The following is a 21,032-nucleotide window of genomic DNA, read 5'->3' on the forward strand; positions in this document are numbered from 1 at the left end:
TTTTAATGAAATATGAATGAATTCCAATTTCAGGGACAGAGACAGACTAAATCTGCATTGAATCCTAAATGAGTAAAATGAGAGCTCAACTTCCCTTGTATTTTCTATTAGAAAAAATGTTCCTCAAAAGTGTTTGAGATGTAACTTGAGGACCACTAACATGGTAAATGGAACTAATGGCAAGACATTAATTGTAATGCTAGCTTGAGGAGCTCGTGCCTACACTTGGGTATGCTTCACTTTCAATCAACTCTCTCTTGAGGAGGCTGGACTTGTACTTGGGTAGGTCTTGTTTCTCCTTCGTTTTCAGGTAGTACACACCAGTGACGGTGTATTCTATTTTCCTCATGAATGCCTCTCTTTCTCCTAAACCTCATGTTTAACCCTATATTAATTTGTGCTTATGGTCAAAGAGGTAGCTAAGCAGGTGGAACATTTGTCACACAAGACTAATGACCTGAGTTTGGTTCCCAGAATCTCCGTAGGGTGGAAAGAAAGTGCTGACTCCACAAAAGTTGTTCTCCAAACTCTATATGCACACCACGATATATACCACCCACTTGATTGGTATAACAATAAATAAAATTCAAAACAAAACAATCCAACCTCACAAATATGTCTTTAATAAAACCTCCAAATATACTTTGGGAGTGTTATGCCTAAAATTCTCTTCTGTGTGGATACCACAAATCCAGGTTAGTTCTAAGTGAGGGTCCCTAAAAGATTTGAGCTGCCCAGACTGCTGATGGTGACAGTGTGGAGCTCTTTGTCTTTTATTGCTGACAATATGACCTTATCTGAAGGTCATACATCAAATCCTCAGGAATACTAGAAACCACAGTGCTAAGTCCTGGCAGGACAGAACTCTACTCATCTCACCGGGCTTCTAATGTCCACTGTCTTCCTATTGCATATTGGGAATGCATGTTTATGTTGTATGGTGGCAACACCTGCAGTTATAGCTACCCCATAGGCTGTGGTAGGTGGATTGCTTGCCCTAGAAGCTTGAGGCTAGCTGGGGTACAGTAGTGAGATCACAGCTCAATCACACACACATATGACTACTCACATTGTTTGAGATGCATTGTTATGATAACTGTATAGTTCTAAAATAAAACATTTACTCCTTAATTTACTGTTATACTTCCTTTTTACCTTTTATAGTAAAGCTATTAGGCAGACCATTTTGATATTGAGTTGGAGGAGCTCACGAGGCCTCACCATCCTTGAAGACATACATACATACATTTATATATATATACATATACATGTATATGTATGTATACATGATTGTTGGGGAATGTAGGCATTTTCTTAAGTAGGGTAGTCACTGGTTAGTTGCCAATGCTTCTGTAGACAACCCATCACTCATGCTTCTTTGAATGACTCTAATGAAACTTGTTGCATCGTTAAAAAAAGACATAAAAGTAGATGGGGACCAGTAGGGATGAGGAAAAGAAACAACAGGAGTGGCAGGTAGATAAGAAATGATAACAGGGGGTAAATATGAAAGGATTACATTATGTACATCTATGAAAAGGTGGTGCTGCAACCCATTGAGTATAAACACAGTTAAAAATGAAAAAGTTGGACAAACAAATTTTCGAGCAGGATTTGAAGAGAAGTGAAAGAGAAGGCTCATTGACTTCCACACCTCACACTCAGGCCCTGTTGTACTATTCATGATTTCCTTCCTGTGCTCTGAGAGAGAGCAGCTAATTTTAGGTTTGTTTTTATTTTGTTTGGCTTGAGACAACGATCTCAGGAAAGAATGGAGTTTTTGTAAAACTGTTGCTTAGCCTCGTGTTGTTTTACTTATCTTTTTCTTTTTCTGTTATACAACTCATCCAGAATCTTCTTACTGCTCAGAGTAAAAATGGATCATTTATGATCACATTCTTAACATTTACTAAAGGCAAATCACACCCCCCCAAAAAAACCAGACTATAGCTTGTATTTTTGAGCATAGGGGTAAATGGAGTGTTTCTCCACAGCAATGATGGGAAATCTACACATGCAAGGTTGAGAGTCACTATCCTGAGTTAGGATGACTATGAAATTAGTAAAATGGTTAAAAGAGCCCTAACACGAAACATTAATTGGGATTTAATGGTTAATCTTGGTAGTGAGAAGGATATATAGTAGCACTCTGTCCAGCCTCTGCTAGCTCTCTGCAATTCTCTGCTAACTGAGGTATCCACAGAAAATGTACACAGTCCAGCCATGAATTGGAACATAATTACTTTATATTAGTGTCATGCCTTTAGCTCATAGAGCACTCTGCTTTATTTTTAGTCACCTCTTATATGTTAAATCAATAGTGTCTGCCAAGTGAGTAACAGTTGCTTTAAAAGCACAACTCTGCATAATTACTTCACACAGAGAGAAGCCACAGCAGGACTCCATAATCTCTGAGTTTATAAAATCTAATTATGTTCACAGTACAATATTTTATGTTCAGTGATCTCAGAAAGAGTCCAAACGTGAACAAAGCCAGACTAATCACAAGTAACTGGAGAGCAGTGAGGTCCTCTCTGCCTACAGTCTGCCTCTGCTAGCTGTCTGAGGGAGAAGCCCCTTTTGCTCAGTCATCATGGCACAGAGAAATTTGGGGATGTTCTGGATGAATCTTCTGGACTGGCCTACTTGACATTAGGTAAAGAATTCTGTTTAGCCCTGAGGTTCAGGCTTCTCTAGGCTAAACTCAGTCCACAGAGCGGAAAAGAAATGCCCAAATCTGGTTCTCCATGCTGCTTCAGAAGTGGATGTAGCTAACAGCTGGAGAAGGGGAGGCCTAAACATGGTCTCCAACGTGTTCTCAGAAGGAAGTTTGCTTTCCTTGTAAATGATTGCGTTTGATAAAGAGGATAAACTGCTAAAGCACATTTTCCAAAAATGTGATCCATGCCATAGTCACAAGCAGTTCCTCTATTAAAGAAAAAAGGATAATTGAAAATATAAGAGAAGAAGAAGCTGGGAATGTACCGGGAGTGCAGCCCAGAAACACATGCTTTCTAAGAGCCGCATACCTTATTGTTTCTTCCATATTATTTCTACTCTATTTTTACAAAAACTCTACTCTAAATAAAGTGCACACCCAGACCACCCCTCACACACACACACATGACTAGTTCAGGAAATGGTCCTACTGCACTATCTGTGACTCCATTTTTTTGGTCCTATGTAAGAAAGAAGAAGGTATTAGGGCAGGAAATAATTTACTTTCCTTACCCGCTGTAACACTGTACAGAGCAGGGTACTCCATCCAGTTTCAGCATCTTTCCCATCATGTTTCAGCATCTCTTCCCTTACTCTTTCTTCGTGGTGTCTTGAGGTCCACTTCCCCCCTTTCTCCTTCTCCTCTACCACACCAAATGGCAGGATATTTCCACTGAGGATCATCAACTTACAATACTGTGAGACTCACGGAAAAGAAGTTAATAATATACTCTAGAGCAAAATGGATTGATGTCATAGTTTATACTTGTTCCCAGAACATACAGAAAATACAGGATTCAGGCAAAGACTGGAGATGATGTGGGTGGTACCGTTAATGGAGAGAGAATTATGACTTTACTCAAGAATTTTTCTGTGTTGACTTCCACTTCAGATTTATATGGTAATGGTGACGCCATTTCTAAGTACAAAATAATTCAATAGGTACATGTTAAAAGAATTACAGAAAAAAAGCATTTGACTCCTTGCCAAGCATCATTGTTGTAACAGAGTTGAAGTTACCACGAGAATTGGGGCAGTAGCAGGTGTATTGCTCATGTTGTAGGTACACTTTCAATTTCCAGGTCATTGGGGATGAGAAAAGCCAACAGAAAATATTCAACAAAAATGTCTCCTCTGGAATTAGAGAATGGATTGAAGGAGCTGAAAGGGCTTGCAAACCCATAAGAACAACAGTACCAACCAACCAGAACTCCCAGGGACTAAACCACTACCCAAGGACTATACATGGACTGACCCATGGCTCTGGCTGCATATGTAGCAGAGGATGGCCTTGTTGGGCACCAATGGAAGCCCTTGGTCCTGCCAAGGTTGGACACCCCCACAGTGTATGGGAATGTCGGGGGGGGGAGGAGGGGGGATGATTGGGGAGGGGGAACACCCTTATAGAAGAAGGTGAGGGGGATGGGATAGGGACTTATGGCTGGGAAACTGGGAAAGGGGATAACATTTTAAATGTAAATAAAAAATATCCAATAAAAATGCAACAGAAAAATAAATAAATAGATAGATAGATAGATAAAGGAAAATATGTTTCCTCCCCATGAACATTCCCCTTTGCTTTCTTCCAAATTCATGACCTCCTTTTGTTTAATTTTCATCACACACACACATATGTACACACTGTGCATATATATATACATATACATAGATATTTCTAAAAATGTCAATGAAATCTGCTCAATCTATATAATATTATTTATATATTTGCTTTTAGAGCTGACTACCACTTGATATTTGATAATCAGTTGGTATGTTCTTCCCTGGTGATTTAGTTTGAGTTAATATTGCTGTAATGAAACATTGTGATCAAAAGGAACTTGGGGAGAAAAGGGTTTGTTTGGCTTATATATCCTGAATCACACTTACCATATATGAACATGCAGGTGCCCGCTGAAGACAGAATAGAGTTTTGGAGCTCCTAGTGCTAAAGTTACAAGTGAGTATGAGACACTTAGTGTGGGTGCTGGAAACACACTCTGATCTCCTACAAGAGCAGCAAATACCATTCCATTGAGTTATCTCTTCAGCATCCCCTTTTGATAAAAGTCCCAAAGAAACTTAATAGGAAGAACATATCTCAACTTAATAAATACAAGAAACTTACAGCCAAAAGTTTACTAAATGTTGGAAAACTTAGGACCATTCCACTAAAATAAGCGATAACACCTTTTCAAAAAAATTTGTACTTAGTGTAGTACTGGAAATCACAGTGCAATAACACAAGCACATAGAAGGATGAGTAAAGGAAAGGAGGAAGGCAGCCTCTCTCTATCTGCAGATGACATGATGCTCCACATAAGAGACCAAAGGAATCTACCAGGACACTCCCAGAGCTGATAAATCCTTCTGCAAGGTAGACCGGACACAAATCAGAGACTGTCTTATATGTTAGTGACAGGTATACTGAGAAAATAATCAAGGACACAATCCCATTTGCAATAGACTGGAAAGCAAACAAATCAACAAACCAAGAAGCAGAATGCCTCAGAATAAACCTAACTAAAGATGTGACAGCCCTTGGCAAGGAAATTTCAAAAACTGAAGAAAACAATCAAGAAAGGCAGGAGAAGATGGAGAAACCTCACGTATTTATAGATCAGGTGTATTAATATTCTGAAAATGGCCTTCTTACCAAAGAAATCTACAGATTCAGCACAATCCAATCAAAATCCTAATATTATTTTTTATAGAAAGTATAAAGCGATCTTAAAATTTATATCAAAGCACAAAAGACCCCAGATAACTGAAGCAATTCTGAGCAAAAAGATATCATTGTACCTGACTTGAAGTTATGCTACAGAGCTATTGTAATAAAAAGACCATGGTGTTTGTAGATCAATGGAATAGAACAGAGCTGCAGTATGGGATTTTTTTTTATAAAGATGCTAAAATACAGCCTCTTCAACAATAGGCACTGGGAAAAATCAGATATCCACATGTTCAAGAACAAAATGAGATGCTTATCTCTTACCCAGCACAAAAGTGAACTCCAAAAGTATCAAAGCCTTCACTCAGTGCAGTCAGGAATGTGCTACAGGAAAAGGCTTCCGCTTTTATACCCAGCCCCTCATTTCCTCTGTTAGGTCTATTCCAAGGTTTGTCTTCTTTCCTCTCTTCCTTTCCTTTTTCCTTCCTTTCTCTTTCCTTTCTTTCTTGATTTCTTCTCTAGGCAGGACTCTTATTTAATAGGGTATTCCAGTGACCCAGCAGAAAGGCTGAAATAGGATCTAACAAAGTTCAAAAGCTTCTGTACAGCAAAAGAAACAGTTAATCAGGGAAAGAGACAGCTTACAGAATGGGAGAGAAATCTTTGCCAGCTATACTTTTGATAGGGGATTAATATCTAGAATATTAAAAGAAGAAAATAGCTAAATAACAAGCAAACGAATGAGGGACTGGAGAGCCGGCTCAGTGAGTAAGAACATTAACTGCTCTTCAGAGAACATGGGTGTGATTCCTAGCAGTGCCATGGTGACTCATAACCATTTGTAACTCCAGTCCAAGGGTGATCCAATGCTGTCTTCTGGCTTCAATGGGCACTATAAACACATGACATGCAGTCGTGCATGTGTACAAAATACCCAGACACATACATAAACTTAAAAAGCAAACAAACAACATGATTTCAAGAACAAGCTTAGGAAATTTACAGGAAGTTGTCCAAAGAATACATACTTTTTTTTTTTATTAACTTGAGTATTTCTTATTTACATTTTGAATGTTATTCCCTTTCCCGTTTCCGGGCAAATATCCCCCTAATCCCTCCCCCTCCCCTTCTTTATGGGTGTTCCCCTCCCCACCATCCCCCATTGCTGCCCTCCCCCCAACAATCACGTTCACTGGGGGATCAGTCTTAGCAGGACCAAGGGCTTCCCCTTCCACTGGTGATCTTACCAGAATATTCATTGCTACCTATGAGGTCAGAGTCCAGGGTCAGTCCATGTATAGTCTTTAGGTAGTGGCTTAGTCCCTGGAAGCTCTGGTTGCTTGGCATTGTTGTACATATGGGGTCTCGAGCCCCTTCAAGCTCTTCCAGTTCTTTCTCTGATTCCTTCAACGGGGGTCCTATTCTCAGTTCAGTGGTTTGCTGCTGGCATTCGCCTCTGTATTTGCTGTATTCTGGCTGTGTCTCTCAGGAGAGATCTACATCCGGCTCCTGTCGGCCTGCACTTTTTGCTTCATCCATCTTGTCTAATTGGGTGGCTGTATATGCATGGGCCACATGTGGGGCAGGCTCTGAATGGGTGTTCCTTCTGTGTCTGTTTTAATCTTTGCCTCTCTTTTCCCTGCCAAGGATATTCTTGTTCCCCTTTTAGAGAAGGAGTGAAGCATTCACATTTTGATCATCTGTCTTGAGTTTCATGTGTTCTATGCATCTAGAGTAATTCAAGCATTTGGGCTAATAGCCACTTATCAATGAGTGCATACCATGTGTGTTTTTCTGTGATTGGGTTACCTCACTCAGGATGATATTTTCCAGTTCCACCCATTTGCCTACGAATTTCATAAAGTCATTGTTTTTGATAGCTGAGTAATATTCCATTGTGTAGATGTACCACATTTTCTGTATCCATTCCTCTGTTGAAGGGCATCTGGGTTCTTTCCAGCTTCTGGCTATTATAAATAAGGCTGCTATGAACATAGTGGAGCACGTGTCATTTTTATATGTTGGGGCATCTTTTGGGTATATGCCCAAGAGAGGTATAGCTGGATCCTCAGGCAGTTCAATGTCCAATTTTCTGAGGAACCTCCAGACTGATTTCCAGAATGGTTTTACCAGTCTGCAATCCCACCAACAATGGAGGAGTGTTCCTCTTTCTCCACATCCTCACCAGCATCTGTTGTCACCTGAGTTTTTGATCTTAGCCAATCGCACTGGTGTGAGGTGAAATCTCAGGGTTGTTTTGATTTGCATTTCCCTTATGACTAAAGATGTTGAACATTTCTTTAGGTGTTTCTCAGCCATTCGTCATTCCTCAGCTGTGAATTCTTTGTTTAGTTCTGAACCCCATTTTTTAATAGGGTTATTTGTTTCCCTGCGGTCTAACTTCTTGAGTTTTTTGTATATTTTACATATAAGGCCTCTATTTGTTTTAGGATTGGTAAAGATCTTTTCCCAATCTTTTGGTTGCCATTTTGTCCTAACCACAGTGTCCTTTGCCTTACAGAAGCTTTGCAGTTTTGTGAGATCCCATTTGTCGATTCTTGATCTTAGAGCATAAGCCATTGGTGTTTTTTTCAGGAATTTTTTTCCAGTGCCCATGTGTTCCAGATGCTTCCCTAGTTTTTCTTCTATTAGTTTGAGTGTATCTGGTTTGATGTGGAGGTTCTTGATCCACTTGGACTTAAGCTTTGTACAGGGTGATAAGCATGGCTCGATCTGCATTCTTCTACATGTTGCCCTCCAGTTGAACCAGCACCATTTGCTGAAAATGCTATCTTTTTTCCATTTGATGGTTTTGGTTCCTTTGTCAAAAATCAAGTGCCCATAGGTGTGTGGGTTCATTTCTGGGTCTTCAATTCTGTTCCATTGGACTAACTGTCTGTCTCTGTACCAATACCATGCAGTTTTTTATCACTATTGCTCTGTAATACTGCTTGAGTTCAGGGATAGTGATTCCCCCTGAAGTCCTTTTACTGTTGAGGATAGTTTTAGCTATCCTGGGTTTTTTGTTATTCCAGATCAATTTGCAAATTGTATTGTCTATCTCTTTGAAGGATTGGATTGGTGTTTTGATGGGGATTGCATTGAATCTGTAGATCACTTTTGGTAAAATGACCATTTTTACTATATTAATCCTGCCAATCCATGAGCATGGGAAATCTTTCCATCTTCTGAGGTCTTCTTCAATTTCTTTCTTCAGAGTCTTGAAATTCTTATTGTACAGATCTTTTACTTGCTTGGTTAAAGTCACACTGAGGTACTTTATATTATTTGGGTCTATTATTAAGGATGTCGTTTCCCTAGTTTCTTTCTCGGCTTGTTTTTCTTTATTGTAGAGGAAGGCTACTGATTTATTTGAGTTAATTTTATACCCAGTCACTTTGCTGAAGTTGTTTATCAGCTTTAGTAGTTCTCTGGTGGAACTTTTGGGATCACTTAAATATACTATCATATCACCTGCAAATAGTGATATTTTGACTTCTTTACCCATCTGTATCCCGTTGATTTCCTTTTGTTGTCTGATTGCTCTGGCTAGAACTTCAAGAACTATATTGAAAGTAGGGAGTGAGTGGGCAGCCTTGTCTATTCCCTGATTTTAGTGGGATTGCTTCAAGTTTCTCTCCATTTAGTTTAAGGTTAGCAACTGGTTTGCTGTATATGGCTTTTACTATGTTTAGGTATGGGCCTTGAATTCCTATTCTTTCCAGGACTTTTATCATGAAGGGGTGTTGAATTTTGTCAAATGCTTTCTCAGCGTCTAAGGAAATGATCATGTGGTTTTGTTCTTTCAGTTTGTTTATATAATGGATCACATTGATGGTTTTCCGTATATTAAACCATCCCTGCATGCCTGGGATGAAGCCTACTTGGTCATGGTGGATGATTGTTTTGATGTGCTCTTAGATTCGGTTTGCCAGAATTTTATTGAGTATTTTTGTGTCGATATTCATAAGGGAAATTGGTCTGAAGTTCTCTTTCTTTGTTGGGTCTTTGTGTGGTTTAGGTATAAGAGTAATTGTGGCTTCATAGAAGGAATTCGGTAGTGCTCCATCTGTTTCAATTTTGTGGAATAGTTTGGATAGTATTGGTATGAGGTCTTCTATGAAGGTCTGATAGAAATCTGTAGTAAACCCGTCTGGACCTGGGCTATTTTTGGTTGGGAGACCTTTAATGACTGCTTCTATTTCCTTAGGAGTTATGGGGTTGTTTAACTGGTTTATCTGTTCCTGATTTAACTTCAGTACCTGGTATCTGTCTAGGAAATTGTCCATTTCCTGTAGATTTTCAAGTTTTGTTGAATAAAGGCTTTTATAATAAGATCTGATGATTTTTCGAATTTCCACTGAATCTGTAGTTATGTCTCCCTTTTCATTTCTGATCTTGTTAATTTGGAAACACTCTCTGTGTCCTCTCCTTAGTCTGGCTAAGGGTTTATCTATCTTGTAGATTTTCTCAAAGAACCAACTTCTGGTTCTGTTGATTCTTTCTATGGTCCTTTTTGTTTCTACTTGCTTGATTTCACCTCTGAGTTCGATTATTTCCTGCCTTCTCCTCCTCCTGGGTGTATTTGCTTCTTTTTGTTCTAGAGCTTTTAGGTGTGCTGTCAAGCTGCTGACATATACTCTTTCCTGTTTCTTTCTGCAGGCACTCAGCGCTATGAGTTTTGCTCTTAGCACAACTTTCATTGTGTCCCATAAGTTTGGGTATGTTGTACCTTCATTTTCATTAAATTCTAAAAAGTCTTTAATTTATTTCTTTATTTCTTCCTTGACCAGGTTATCATTGAGTAGAGCATTGTTCAATTTCCACATATATGTGGGCATTCTTCCCTTATTGTTATTGAAGACCAGTTTTAGGCCGTGGTGATCTGATAGCATTCATGGGATTATTTCTATCTTTCTGTACCTGTTGAGGCCCGTTTTTTGACCAATTATATGGTCAATTTTGGAGATAGTACCATGAGGAGCTGAGAAGAAGGTATATCCTTTTGCTTTAGGATAGAATGTTCTATAAATATCTGTTAAGTCCATTTGGCTCATGACTTCTCTTAGTCTGTCTACATCTCTGTTTAATTTGTGTTTCCATGATCTGTCCATTGATGAGAGTGTGGTGTTGAAATCTCCTACTATTATTGTGTGAGGTGCAATGTGTGTTTTGAGCTTTAGTAAGGTTTCTTTTACGTATGTAGGTGCCCTTGTATTTGGGGCATATATATTTAGGATTGAGAGTTCTTCTTGGTGGATTTTTCCTTTGATGAATATGAAGTGTCCTTCCTTATCTTTTTTGATGACTTTTAGTTGAAAATTGATTTTATTTGATATTAGAATGGCTACTTCAGCTTGCTTCTTCCGACCATTTGCTTGGAAATTTGTTTTCCAGATTTTCACTCTGAGGTAGTGTCTGTCTTTGTCTCTGAGGTGTGTTACCTGTAGGCAGCAGAATGCAGGGTCTTCATTGTGTATCCAGTTTGTTAATCTATGTCTTTTTATTGGGTAGTCGAGGCCATTGATGTTGAGAGATATTAAGGAATAGTGATTATTGCTTCTTGTTAGATTCATATTTGTATATGAGGTTATGTTTGTATGCTTTTATTCTCTTTGTTTTGTTGCCAAGATGATTAGTTTCTTGCTTCTTCTAGGGTATAACTTGCCTCTTTATGGTGGGCTTTACCATTTGTTATCCTTTGTAGTGCTGGATTTGTAGAAAGATACTGTGTAAATTTGGTTTTGTCATGGAATATCTTGGTTTCTCCATCTATGTTAATTGAGAGTTTTGCAGGATACAGTAACCTGGGCTGGCATTTGTGTTCTCTTTGGGTCTGTGTGACATCTGTTCAGGATCTTCTGGCTTTCATAGTTTCTGGCGAAAAGTGTGGTGTGATTCTGATAGGTCTGCCTTTATATGTTACTTGACCTTTTTCCCTTACTGCTTTTAATATTCTTTCTTTATTTCGTGTGTTTGGTGTTTTGACTATTATGTGACGGGAGGTGTTTCTTTTCTGGTCCAATCTATTTGGAGTTCTGTAGGCTTCTTGTATGCCTATGGGTATCTCTTTTTTTAGGTTAGGGAAGTTTTCTTCTATGATTTTGTTGAAGATATTTACTGGTCCTTTGAGCTGGGAGTCTTCACTCTCTTCTATACCTATTATCCTTAGGTTTGATCTTCTCATTGAGTCCTGGATTTCCTGTATGTTTTGGACCAGTAGCTTTTTCCACTTTACATTATCTTTGACAGTTGAGTCAATGATTTTTATGGAGTCTTCTGCTCCTGAGATTCTCTCTTCCATCTCTTGTATTCTGTTGGTGAAGCTCGTATCTACAGCTCCTTGTCTCTTCTTTTGGTTTTCTATATCCAGGGTTGTTTCCATTTGTTCGGTCTTGATTGCTTCTATTTCCATTTTTAATTCCTTCAACTGTTTAATTGTGTTTTCCTGGAATTCTTTCAGGGATTTTTGTGACTCCTCTCTATGGGCTTCTACTTGTTTATTTATGTTTTCCTGGAATTCTTTCAGGGATTTTTGCGATTCCTCTATGTAGGCTTCTACTTGTTTATTAATGTTTTCCTGTGTTTCTCTAAGGGAGTTCTTCACGTCTTTCTTGAAGTCCTCCAGCATCATGATCAAATATGATTTTGAAACTAGATCTTGCTTTTCTGGTGTTTTTGGATATTCCGTGTTTGCTTTGGTGGGAGAATTGGGCTCCGATGATGCCATGTAGTCTTGGTTTCTGTTGCTTGGGTTCCTGGGCTTGCCTCTCGCCATCAGATTATCTCTAGTGTTACTTTGTTCTGCTATTTCTGACAGTGGCTAGACTGTCGTATAAGCCTGTGTGTCAGGAGTGCTGTAGACCTGTTTTCCTGTTTTCTTTCAGCCAGTTATGGGGACAGAGTGTTCTGCTTTCGGGCGTGTTGTTTTTCCTATCTACAGTTCTTCAGCTGTTCCTGTGGGCCTCTGTCTTGAGTTCACCAGGCAGGTCGCTTGGAGCTGGAAGGTTTGTCTTACCTGTGGTTCCGAGGCTCAAGTTTGCTCGTGGGGTGTTGCTTATGTGCTGTCTGCCGAGGCAGCAACCAGGAAGATCTGCGCTGCCCTTTCCGGGAGCCTCCGTGCACCAGGGTTCCAGATGGTGTTTGGTGTTTTCCTCTGGAGAGATGTGGGCTGAGTTAGTCTCTTCTGGTTTCCCAGGCGTGTCTGCTTCTCTGAAGGTTTAGTTCTCCCTCCCACGGGATTTGGGTGCAGAGAACTGTTTATCTGGTCGGTCTCTTCAGGTTCCGTTGGTGTCTCAGACGCAGCGGATTTCCTGCTCCTGTGCCCTTGTCCAAGGGAACCCAGATGCCGTATACAGTTTCCTCTTGGGCCAGGGATGTGGGCAGGGATGGGCAGTGTTGGTGGTCTCTTCCGCTCTGCAGTCTCAGGAGTGCCCACCTGTCTCAGTGGTGAGCTCTATCTCCCACGGGGTTTGGGAGCAGTGAGCTCGATACTTTTTTTTTTTAAGAGTTTAACACAATTTTATGTCAGGGAAATGGAAATTGAAATTGCGCTTCCACCCCACCCCAATCAGACTGGCTATTATCGAGAAAACAAATACTGGTGAGAGGGTGGGGAAAGGCGAACTCCTGTGTATTGCTGGTGGAAGTGTAAACTGGTGTTGACACCAAGGAAAACAGTGTGGGGATTCCCCAGAAACCTAGTGATAGATCTATCCTATGACCCAGCTAATCTACTCTTGGGTCTATACCCAAAGTACACTCATTAGAGATACATTGGTCATCATTTGCTGCTACTCTACTCTCAGTAGTCAAGGAGTGGCACCAGTCTAGATGTCCATTCACTGATAAATGGATAGAAAATGTAGTTCATATATATGCAGAATGGGATATTATTCAGCAACAAAGAAAAGAGAAGTTATAAAATTTGCAGGAAAATGAATGCACTAGCAAATATATATTGTTTTCTATAAATATATATTTAAATTATGTGTCTATTTGTATAGGGGTATATGTGCATGAGTACAGGTGCTCTCAGAGGCTGCCCAATCCCCTGGAGCTTGAGCAATTGTGAACCAAACAACACGGATACAGGAAAGGCATTCAGGTAGGAGCAGTATCCACTGCTGTCTCTTCATCTCCCAAACATCATATGAAATGAAGTAACTCATGCTCAGAAAGATAACACTTCATGTTCTTTCTCATATGTGGAGCCCTGGTTCTAAATATTTTACGTGCATTTGTAGGTGTGTGTGTGTGTGTGTGTGTGTGTGTGTGTGTGTGTGTGTAGTGCATGCACATGCACCAGGAACTTAGTAAAGGGCCCTTGAGAGGGGAAAATGACACCTTCAGGGGAGAGGGGTGGAGAGGGCAATAGATCAAATATGCTATGTAAGCACAAGTGGGAATACGGGGGTGGGTAGGCTTAGTTGTGCATGGGGCAAGGACATGGTGTCAACCAAAACTAAGCATAAACGAAAAAGCCACAAAGAAACCTGCTACTTTGTAAGCTAGCTACAAAAAAGTTTTTCCTGTGCTGAGCAGGGATGTGGTGGGAGGAGAGGCCGTAGAACAAAGACTGTTGCATGCTTCAGACCACCTGGGGCAAGAGGCACGCACTGCACTGTGGCGGAAACATTTATGAAAGAGCAAAGAACTCTTTGCTGTCGTCTTTTTAACTGAACAAAAGCTTTTCACACACATTAGATTTATGATTGCAATGACGCGACGTGGCCTATAAAAATGTCTTCTACAATATACCAGATGAGCCAACAAACAAATCTGTCTCGTCATTGTCTCTCAAACCTGACCCACCTCTTTCCTTATTGTCAGTCTCCCTTTATAGAATAATAAGGCAAAGTCAAGACAATCTACAAGTCAAGACATTTAACATTTGCATTGCGTTAGTGGCACAAAACATTCTGTTTAGATTACGGAAAATACAACGAATACATATATACTTTAGGGTAGACAACAGAATTTCCACTAGGGGGTAAACTTTGTACATTTTAACTGGTTGTTCTATTTTGGAGCAGAATAGCTTCGTAGAATGAGAAAAAGAAAAAAGCATACGTGGTTATGCACTTTGTATTAATATATTAGAAATCTACAGATCTGTTTTGTACTTTTTATACTGCTGGATACTTATAATCAAAACTTTACTTAGGGTATTGAATAAATTTAGTCTTATTAGAAAAAAAAAAGAAAATGGTAAACAGAGTCATGTAGTGACCAGCCCACAATGTCTGCCACAGACATATCTGTGGGATATAGTGGATACTCACTATTCCAGAGTCAGATTCATAGCTGTTTTCAGGATAGATTTATGAGGTACTCAACACACAGTTGACAATAACAGTCAAACCCCTTGTTTTGCCCATCCTGTGCCTCCTACCTCAGGAGGATTCGGCTAGAATAAATATTGATGTTTGCCACAGAATGAAGCCCACCACTCCCCACTCTTCAATGAAGAAAGGAGGGCCATGGTTCCCACCACCACCAGTTTACAACCTTTGAATCTAAAACAAGGAAAGAGGTTGAAGAACTATGAACAAGTATGCTAGTTAGCTGCTGTCCTCTGTTTCTGCTGTCACTTGTTCTTTTGTTTGCTTCTAGATCTTATCTACTCAGGAGAATTTTAAATATTAGATGAAAATTAAAATTGTTTCTGCCTTTGCAAGGAAATACTCATGTTTTGATTTTTAGAGACCCATTTTCTACATTTATTTCACTACTATGTATTCTGCAATATTTGTCCTTTATATAAACAGAGCTGCTGTGTACAATTTAATGACAGAAGTAGGAAAGAAATAGTTCTGGTGGTTCCCCCCTTTAATCCTAGCACTTGGGAAGAAGAGACCGGAAAATCAGGAGCTCAGCCATCCTCAACTACACAGTGAGTCAAGTTGGGCTACGTGAGCTCCTGTCCTAAGTGGGAATATTGAAATGAAAACAAACAAATGAGTAAACAAGGGAACAAGCACCTCATTGTTTTTGTTTTATTTTGTTTTGCCAGTGAGAGGAGCTCCTTCCTGGAGTCACGGCAGTGTAATTACACTTTTTTACACTTTTTTTGAGCGAAGCATTGGCTTGCAGTTGAAAGGCAGCTTCTCACATTGACTTTGATGGCATAGTCTACTTTTGCAAGAGTGGAATCCCACTGAAATGGCTTTCCAAAACGTTCTGTGGAAAGTAAGAGTTAATAGACGGCAAGTCTTCACTCCCGATTGCCAAACAGGAGACAAATTCATCAGGCAGCAGAGTCTGCACTGGGATAGTTTCACTGGGTGAGTCATTTTGCAAAATCATGCTGGTTTCCTCCTGTCTTGAGTTTTGTATGTCAAGAGAATTGAATTCTCCTTGATTTAAAACGAGGCTCAATTCATCAAGAATTAGTGTTTTGCTTAGTGAAGTCATACTTGAAGCAGAAAATGTGAAGTTGGGATATGTTTTCAATCTGGCAAAGTGGTCACCTGTGGCCTCAAGGGACATAGGGTCTCTTTCATCTCTATTAATGAAATGGTTTTCCTCAGGGGGTACATTTGAAACCTGGGGTTTGTATCCAGTGTTGAGATCAGGAATATACACAACAGAAGAACTGGTAGACAATGTTGTTAGTGGACAGTCTCTTGTCTCAAGGAATCCTGTGAGCCTGTCTTTTTTGTAATCTGTGGGTTTGTGTTCCAGGGGAGAGATTTCACTTATCTCTGTAAGGATAGGATCCACATACAGGGCCTGCTCGCTGGCATTTTCGTTTTCAAATACACTTTTTTCCTAGGGGGAAAAACATTACTTCATTTTTTTTTTATTAACTTGAGTATTTCTTATATACATTTCAAGTGTTATTCCCTTTCCCGGTTTCCGGGCAAACATCCCCCTCCCCACTCCCCTTCCTTATGGGTGTTCCCCTCCCAACCCTCCCCCCATTGCCGCCCTCCCCCCATAGTCTAGTTCACTGGGGGTTCAGTCTTAGCAGGACCCAGGGCTTCCCCTTCCACTGACATTACTTCATTTTACAGTCACAACAACACCCCCCCTCAAAAAAAAAATAAAACCCTAAAAATCATTTAAAAGAATTGACTGAATGATTGAGTTGGGGCTGAAACTTTCTTTTTCCAACTTTCCTTTCCTTTTCCTTTTACCTTAGTGCTTATCTCCTTGCTGATTTCCTCCTTCTGTCTTTTTGGTCTCTTCTAAATCTTTATGTCGGTCTCCCAAAGAGAGAACTAAGAATAATCCATGGCTTAATATATTTCTTGGTTAAAACCTTTTAAGTTTTAAATTTTTTATTTCTTTATTTTTATTTTATCTTGCAAATCCTTTGTTCAGAAGATGTGGATTTATTTAGGCTAAATTGATTAGTGAGTGTTTTGACTAGTTTTATGTCAATTTGGTACAAGCCAGTCTTTTTGGAAGAGGGTTGAGATGGTGTAGCCGCAGATTGACCTGTGGGCAAGGCTGTGGTACATTTAGTTTTGATTGATGATTGATGCGGGAGGGACTAGATCATTGTAGGCAGTGCCACCCCTGAGCTGGTGGTCCTGGGTGCTATAAGACAGCACACACTGAATATGTAATGAAAAGCAAGCCAGTAAGCAGCACTCCTCCGTGGCTTCTGCATCAGTTCTTGCCTTTATATTTTGTCCTCCCTTCCCTGGGTGATAGATGGCAAGCTGTAAGATGAACTCTTTCCTTCCAAGTTGCTTTTAGTCATGGTGTTTATTCACAGCAATAGACCATGAGCTCACCTGACTTTAAACAGAGCCACATGTATTTGCTTTATAAATAGGTATGGTCTGCTTAAGCTAAAATCAAAATATAACTCAAATACAAAATTGTGAGATTTTTAGTTAGGATAGGTGGTAGAGTACTTAAATTGACAAACTGATAGAATAGATGTTAATTATAAATCATGCTTTATAATTTACATAGTTGTTATGGTTATGTTCAATCTATCTGGACAAAAAGAACCTTTTAATTGGACAAAAGGGGGGGAGATGCTGTGGGCTGCCTCAGTGCTGTTTGTATTTTGATGTTAATTCTGCTTCATCAAGAGGGGCTGACTGTCCCTGATGAGAAGTAGATCACATACTGAGGTGATCTCACTCAGCCTTCTCCCCATTCTAAATAAAGGCTAGAACAAATGATTGGGCAATGGAAGGGAAAGGTGGGTCTGGAGGTCGGTGGGGGGGGGGAGAGAATAAATATAAATATAATAACTGGGTTGTGTGTTTTTTATACAGGCTTATTGGGATAAGAAGTTACCACAACAGTACCCTCTGTACTTGAGTTCACATCATCTGTCTGCCTAGAATACTTTCTCTTGAGAAAATCCTCATCTTCCCATATTTTCTCTCTGCTTTGTAGCTGTCAAAGTTTCTTCCAACCCCCAGCATCCCTAGCCTATCCTGTGAACTCCTCTTTTCCTGGAAAAATTATATATATAAAATACTTATATAAATATATAACTTATTTATAGATTTATTATATATATATCTATTGTGTATGTATACAGTACAGTAGTTGAGGTCAGAAAAGGGCACTGAATCCTCCTGAATTGGAGTTATGGATGGTTGTGGGCCACCACGTCAGTTCTAGGAATTGAACTTGGGACCTCAGCAAGAGCAACAGGTACTCTTACCCACTGCGCTGCCTCTCTAGCCCCTGCTTATTTGTTTGACAAGGTCTTATTATATAGCTCAGGCCCTTGAAATCACCATCCCGCTGCCTCAGCCTTCCCTACTCTAGTTTTACTGGCATACCCCATCACACTGGACACCAGTCAGTTTCTGTTTGATGCTGTTTGATTACCTGTAATAATTTTGCAATATTACTATTTTCCATATTGGGAATATCTTCATAAAGCCACTTTGGGATCATCAGTAAGACTTTTCTTTTAATTCTAGAAAACAAAAAGATTTATTAGAAGCAGCTCCTTTCTTCCTTCCTTCCTTCCTTCCTTCCTTCCTTCCTTCCTTCCTTCCTCCCTCCCTCCCTCCCTCCCTCCCTTCCTTCCTTCCTTCCTTCTTTCTCTCCTTTCTTCATTCCTTTTTCCCTCCCTCCCTTTCTCCCTCTTCTCTTCTCTCTTCTCTCTCTCTCTCCTCTCTCTCTCTCTCTCTCTCTCTCTCTCTCTCTCTCTCTCTCTCTTTCTTTCTTTTTCTTTTGGTTTTCTTGAGACAGAGTTTCACTGTGTAGCCCTAGCTGTCCTGGAACTTTCTATGCAGACCAAGCTGGCCTTGAACTCAGAGAACCCCTGTCTCTGCCTCCTGAGTGTTGGGATTAAAGGCAAAACCATCACTCTTTCTCAGAACATTTCTTTAAAATTGATGCAGGCAATCATAGGCGATGAACAGAGCTAAATGGAGTACAACTTAACCTCATGAAGCAAAAGTTCCATATGTTTTTAATAATCATTCAGTGAGAAGTCGACTTGATATCTTGTGAAATGTTCCTCTTGGTGCTATCTTCGTGTATAAGAGCACCTTTTACCTTGACTGTGCAAACTCATTTGTGCAAACAGGTTGTACCTGGGATGTAGACAAGACCACACCAATCTGTGGTATGTTTTTACACAAGAAGAGACTGTGAAAAACAAGTAAGACCTGTTTTTTGTTTTAATAGGTTCTCTAAACACATTTATTAAATAACAACCAAAATGGCCAAGTGAACTTTGCAAGTCCTTTGACCTTGATTGACACTAGGGAAAAATAATTTCTTTACATATATTTATACAATTTTTATGACTCAATTCTAAAAATTAATTGACATTCTTCCTATGTTTATAATTAGACCAAGGTAGGGCTCAATGCTACTGGGATGTTTTCACATAGCATACTGATGTAATGTACAGGCATTTTTACATATATATTTTAAACATGTATCTACTCTTAGTGTCATTATATTTATGTAATGATGCAATATTCTGAAAATATCCTCCATTGTAAAAGACTGGAACTTTTGCTGAATCTCACATCCAGAGTTAATAATAAACCTCTAGATCACCTATGACTTAGGACTACTAGCCTACTGTGTACTCAGTTTGTTTAATCTGCCTTTAAGAGGACAATATAGCAGTTGACTGCTTGCCTGGGATTTCCCATGTAATCAACATTTACAACCCAAGCGAACGCATGACTATAATCTTAAATTATGTTCCATGCCCCTGACCCAGACAATGGATGTGTTTCATTTGCTGAAACCAGGAAATACAGAAGTTGAAAGACACTTACTAAATCTATATAAAGGTTGAAAGCAGCCATGTATGAATATCAGTTGATAAATAATGGTATTTGTTTTCTGAGTCAGTTGGAATCAGTTGGAACCAGGGACTTAGTCTCTTACATAAGTGTTAGTGACTTCTGTAAAGCATCCCACTCCTCATGTGATGCTTTCTGTGCTGTTCAATAAATAAAGAGTGAAGCCCTTTGTGAAGGAGAGACACAGCATTCATAGACAGATACACAAAGGGATAAACACACGCGCGCACACACACACACGCGCGCGTGCGCGCACACACACACACACACACACACAAACAGACACATGGACAGATAGAGCCACAAGACAGCCTTCAGGCAGGTATAGGTTCATACTCATACAATAGACAAATGAGGTTCAAAGGTAGAGGGAGTATGAAGTAGAGATTCAAGTCTGGACTTGTTCCTTCTTGGTTAAATGACTCCAAGGGAAGTGCTTTTAGTTCTTTCCTTAATGGGACACTGATGCATTGTGGGTAACAGTCTTATTCTCTAATGTGTATAATCTGTACATATTTAAAATGTGATTTTTACCTCCATTTTAGTTCTGACTCTAACATCAGGCTTTTATCAGTAATGTTTAATTGCATTAAATGACAGGGCCTGTATTTTGTTAAATACTTATATTAGAACTATTTCCTCTTTCTATTTTAAACGTGAGTGTTTATTTTCATATATATATATGTATATAATGTGTGTGTGTGTGTGTGTGTGTGTGTGTGTGTATGTATGTGGATCTATAGATATGTGAAAGTCTGAGGACAACCTTGGGTATCATTTCTTAGGTTCTATCTGCCTTATTTTAAAGACATGGTCTATCATTGACCTGGAACTTGACAAGTGAGCCTCACAGATTGGCTTGTTTCTGTTTTCTTAGCACTGGGATTATAAATAAGTAACAACCCTCCTATAGCTTTTGTTAACTTTTGTTCTAGCTCTCAAACTTAAGTTCTCTTGCCTGCAAAGCAAGTGCTTTACTGAAAGACCATCTCCCCATACCCCTTTATATCTTCTTAAAATTAGAACTTATACAATTAAATTATCCATGAATTGTTCTATTTTCTCATGTATTATTGCTAACTAAAATTTTTTGGGTTACATTAATTATAGTAATGAAATGGTTATTATTTAAAATTTCAAAATATATAGAATATCTTTGGGTGATAAATACTGACATTTTAATAGACGTTATTTGAACATTAAGACATTTCAAGAGTCTTTGTAGATAATTAAATTTTAATACATCCCAAGCAAAATCACAAGCAAGTTTGTCCAGTTTGAAAAGCTACTAGGGTTATGCTTACTAATATATAATTTAAAATTTGAAATATTGCTTAAGTTCTGTGGGAAAAGCCTATATACATATTAGATTGATACAATTTATAGACTAG

General features: G+C 39.3%; 1 protein-coding gene across 4 annotated transcripts in view; it reads right to left on the reverse strand.

Annotated features, from left to right (window-relative positions):
- Positions 1-15,353: 15,353 nt before the first annotated feature.
- Positions 15,354-21,032, reverse strand: part of Il23r (interleukin 23 receptor) — a 93,530-nt gene continuing 87,851 nt past the window's right edge. Inside the window, exons 10-11 of one of the 4 annotated variants that reach the window (XM_039108697.2) lie at positions 18,197-18,287; positions 15,354-16,159 (exon numbers count right to left, since the gene is read on the reverse strand). In XM_039108697.2, coding sequence (XP_038964625.2) covers positions 15,521-16,159; positions 18,197-18,287 — 730 coding nt within the window. In that variant the 3' untranslated portion in view covers positions 15,354-15,520. Of the gene's footprint in view, positions 16,160-17,422; positions 17,812-18,196; positions 18,288-21,032 lie in introns of those variants that run through there. The other 3 variants (XR_010066178.1, XM_063286966.1, XR_010066179.1) reach the window with 3 other exon arrangements.

Source organism: Rattus norvegicus, chromosome 4 (genome assembly GCF_036323735.1).
Source record: "Rattus norvegicus strain BN/NHsdMcwi chromosome 4, GRCr8, whole genome shotgun sequence".
Lineage (NCBI taxonomy): Eukaryota > Metazoa > Chordata > Mammalia > Rodentia > Muridae > Rattus > Rattus norvegicus.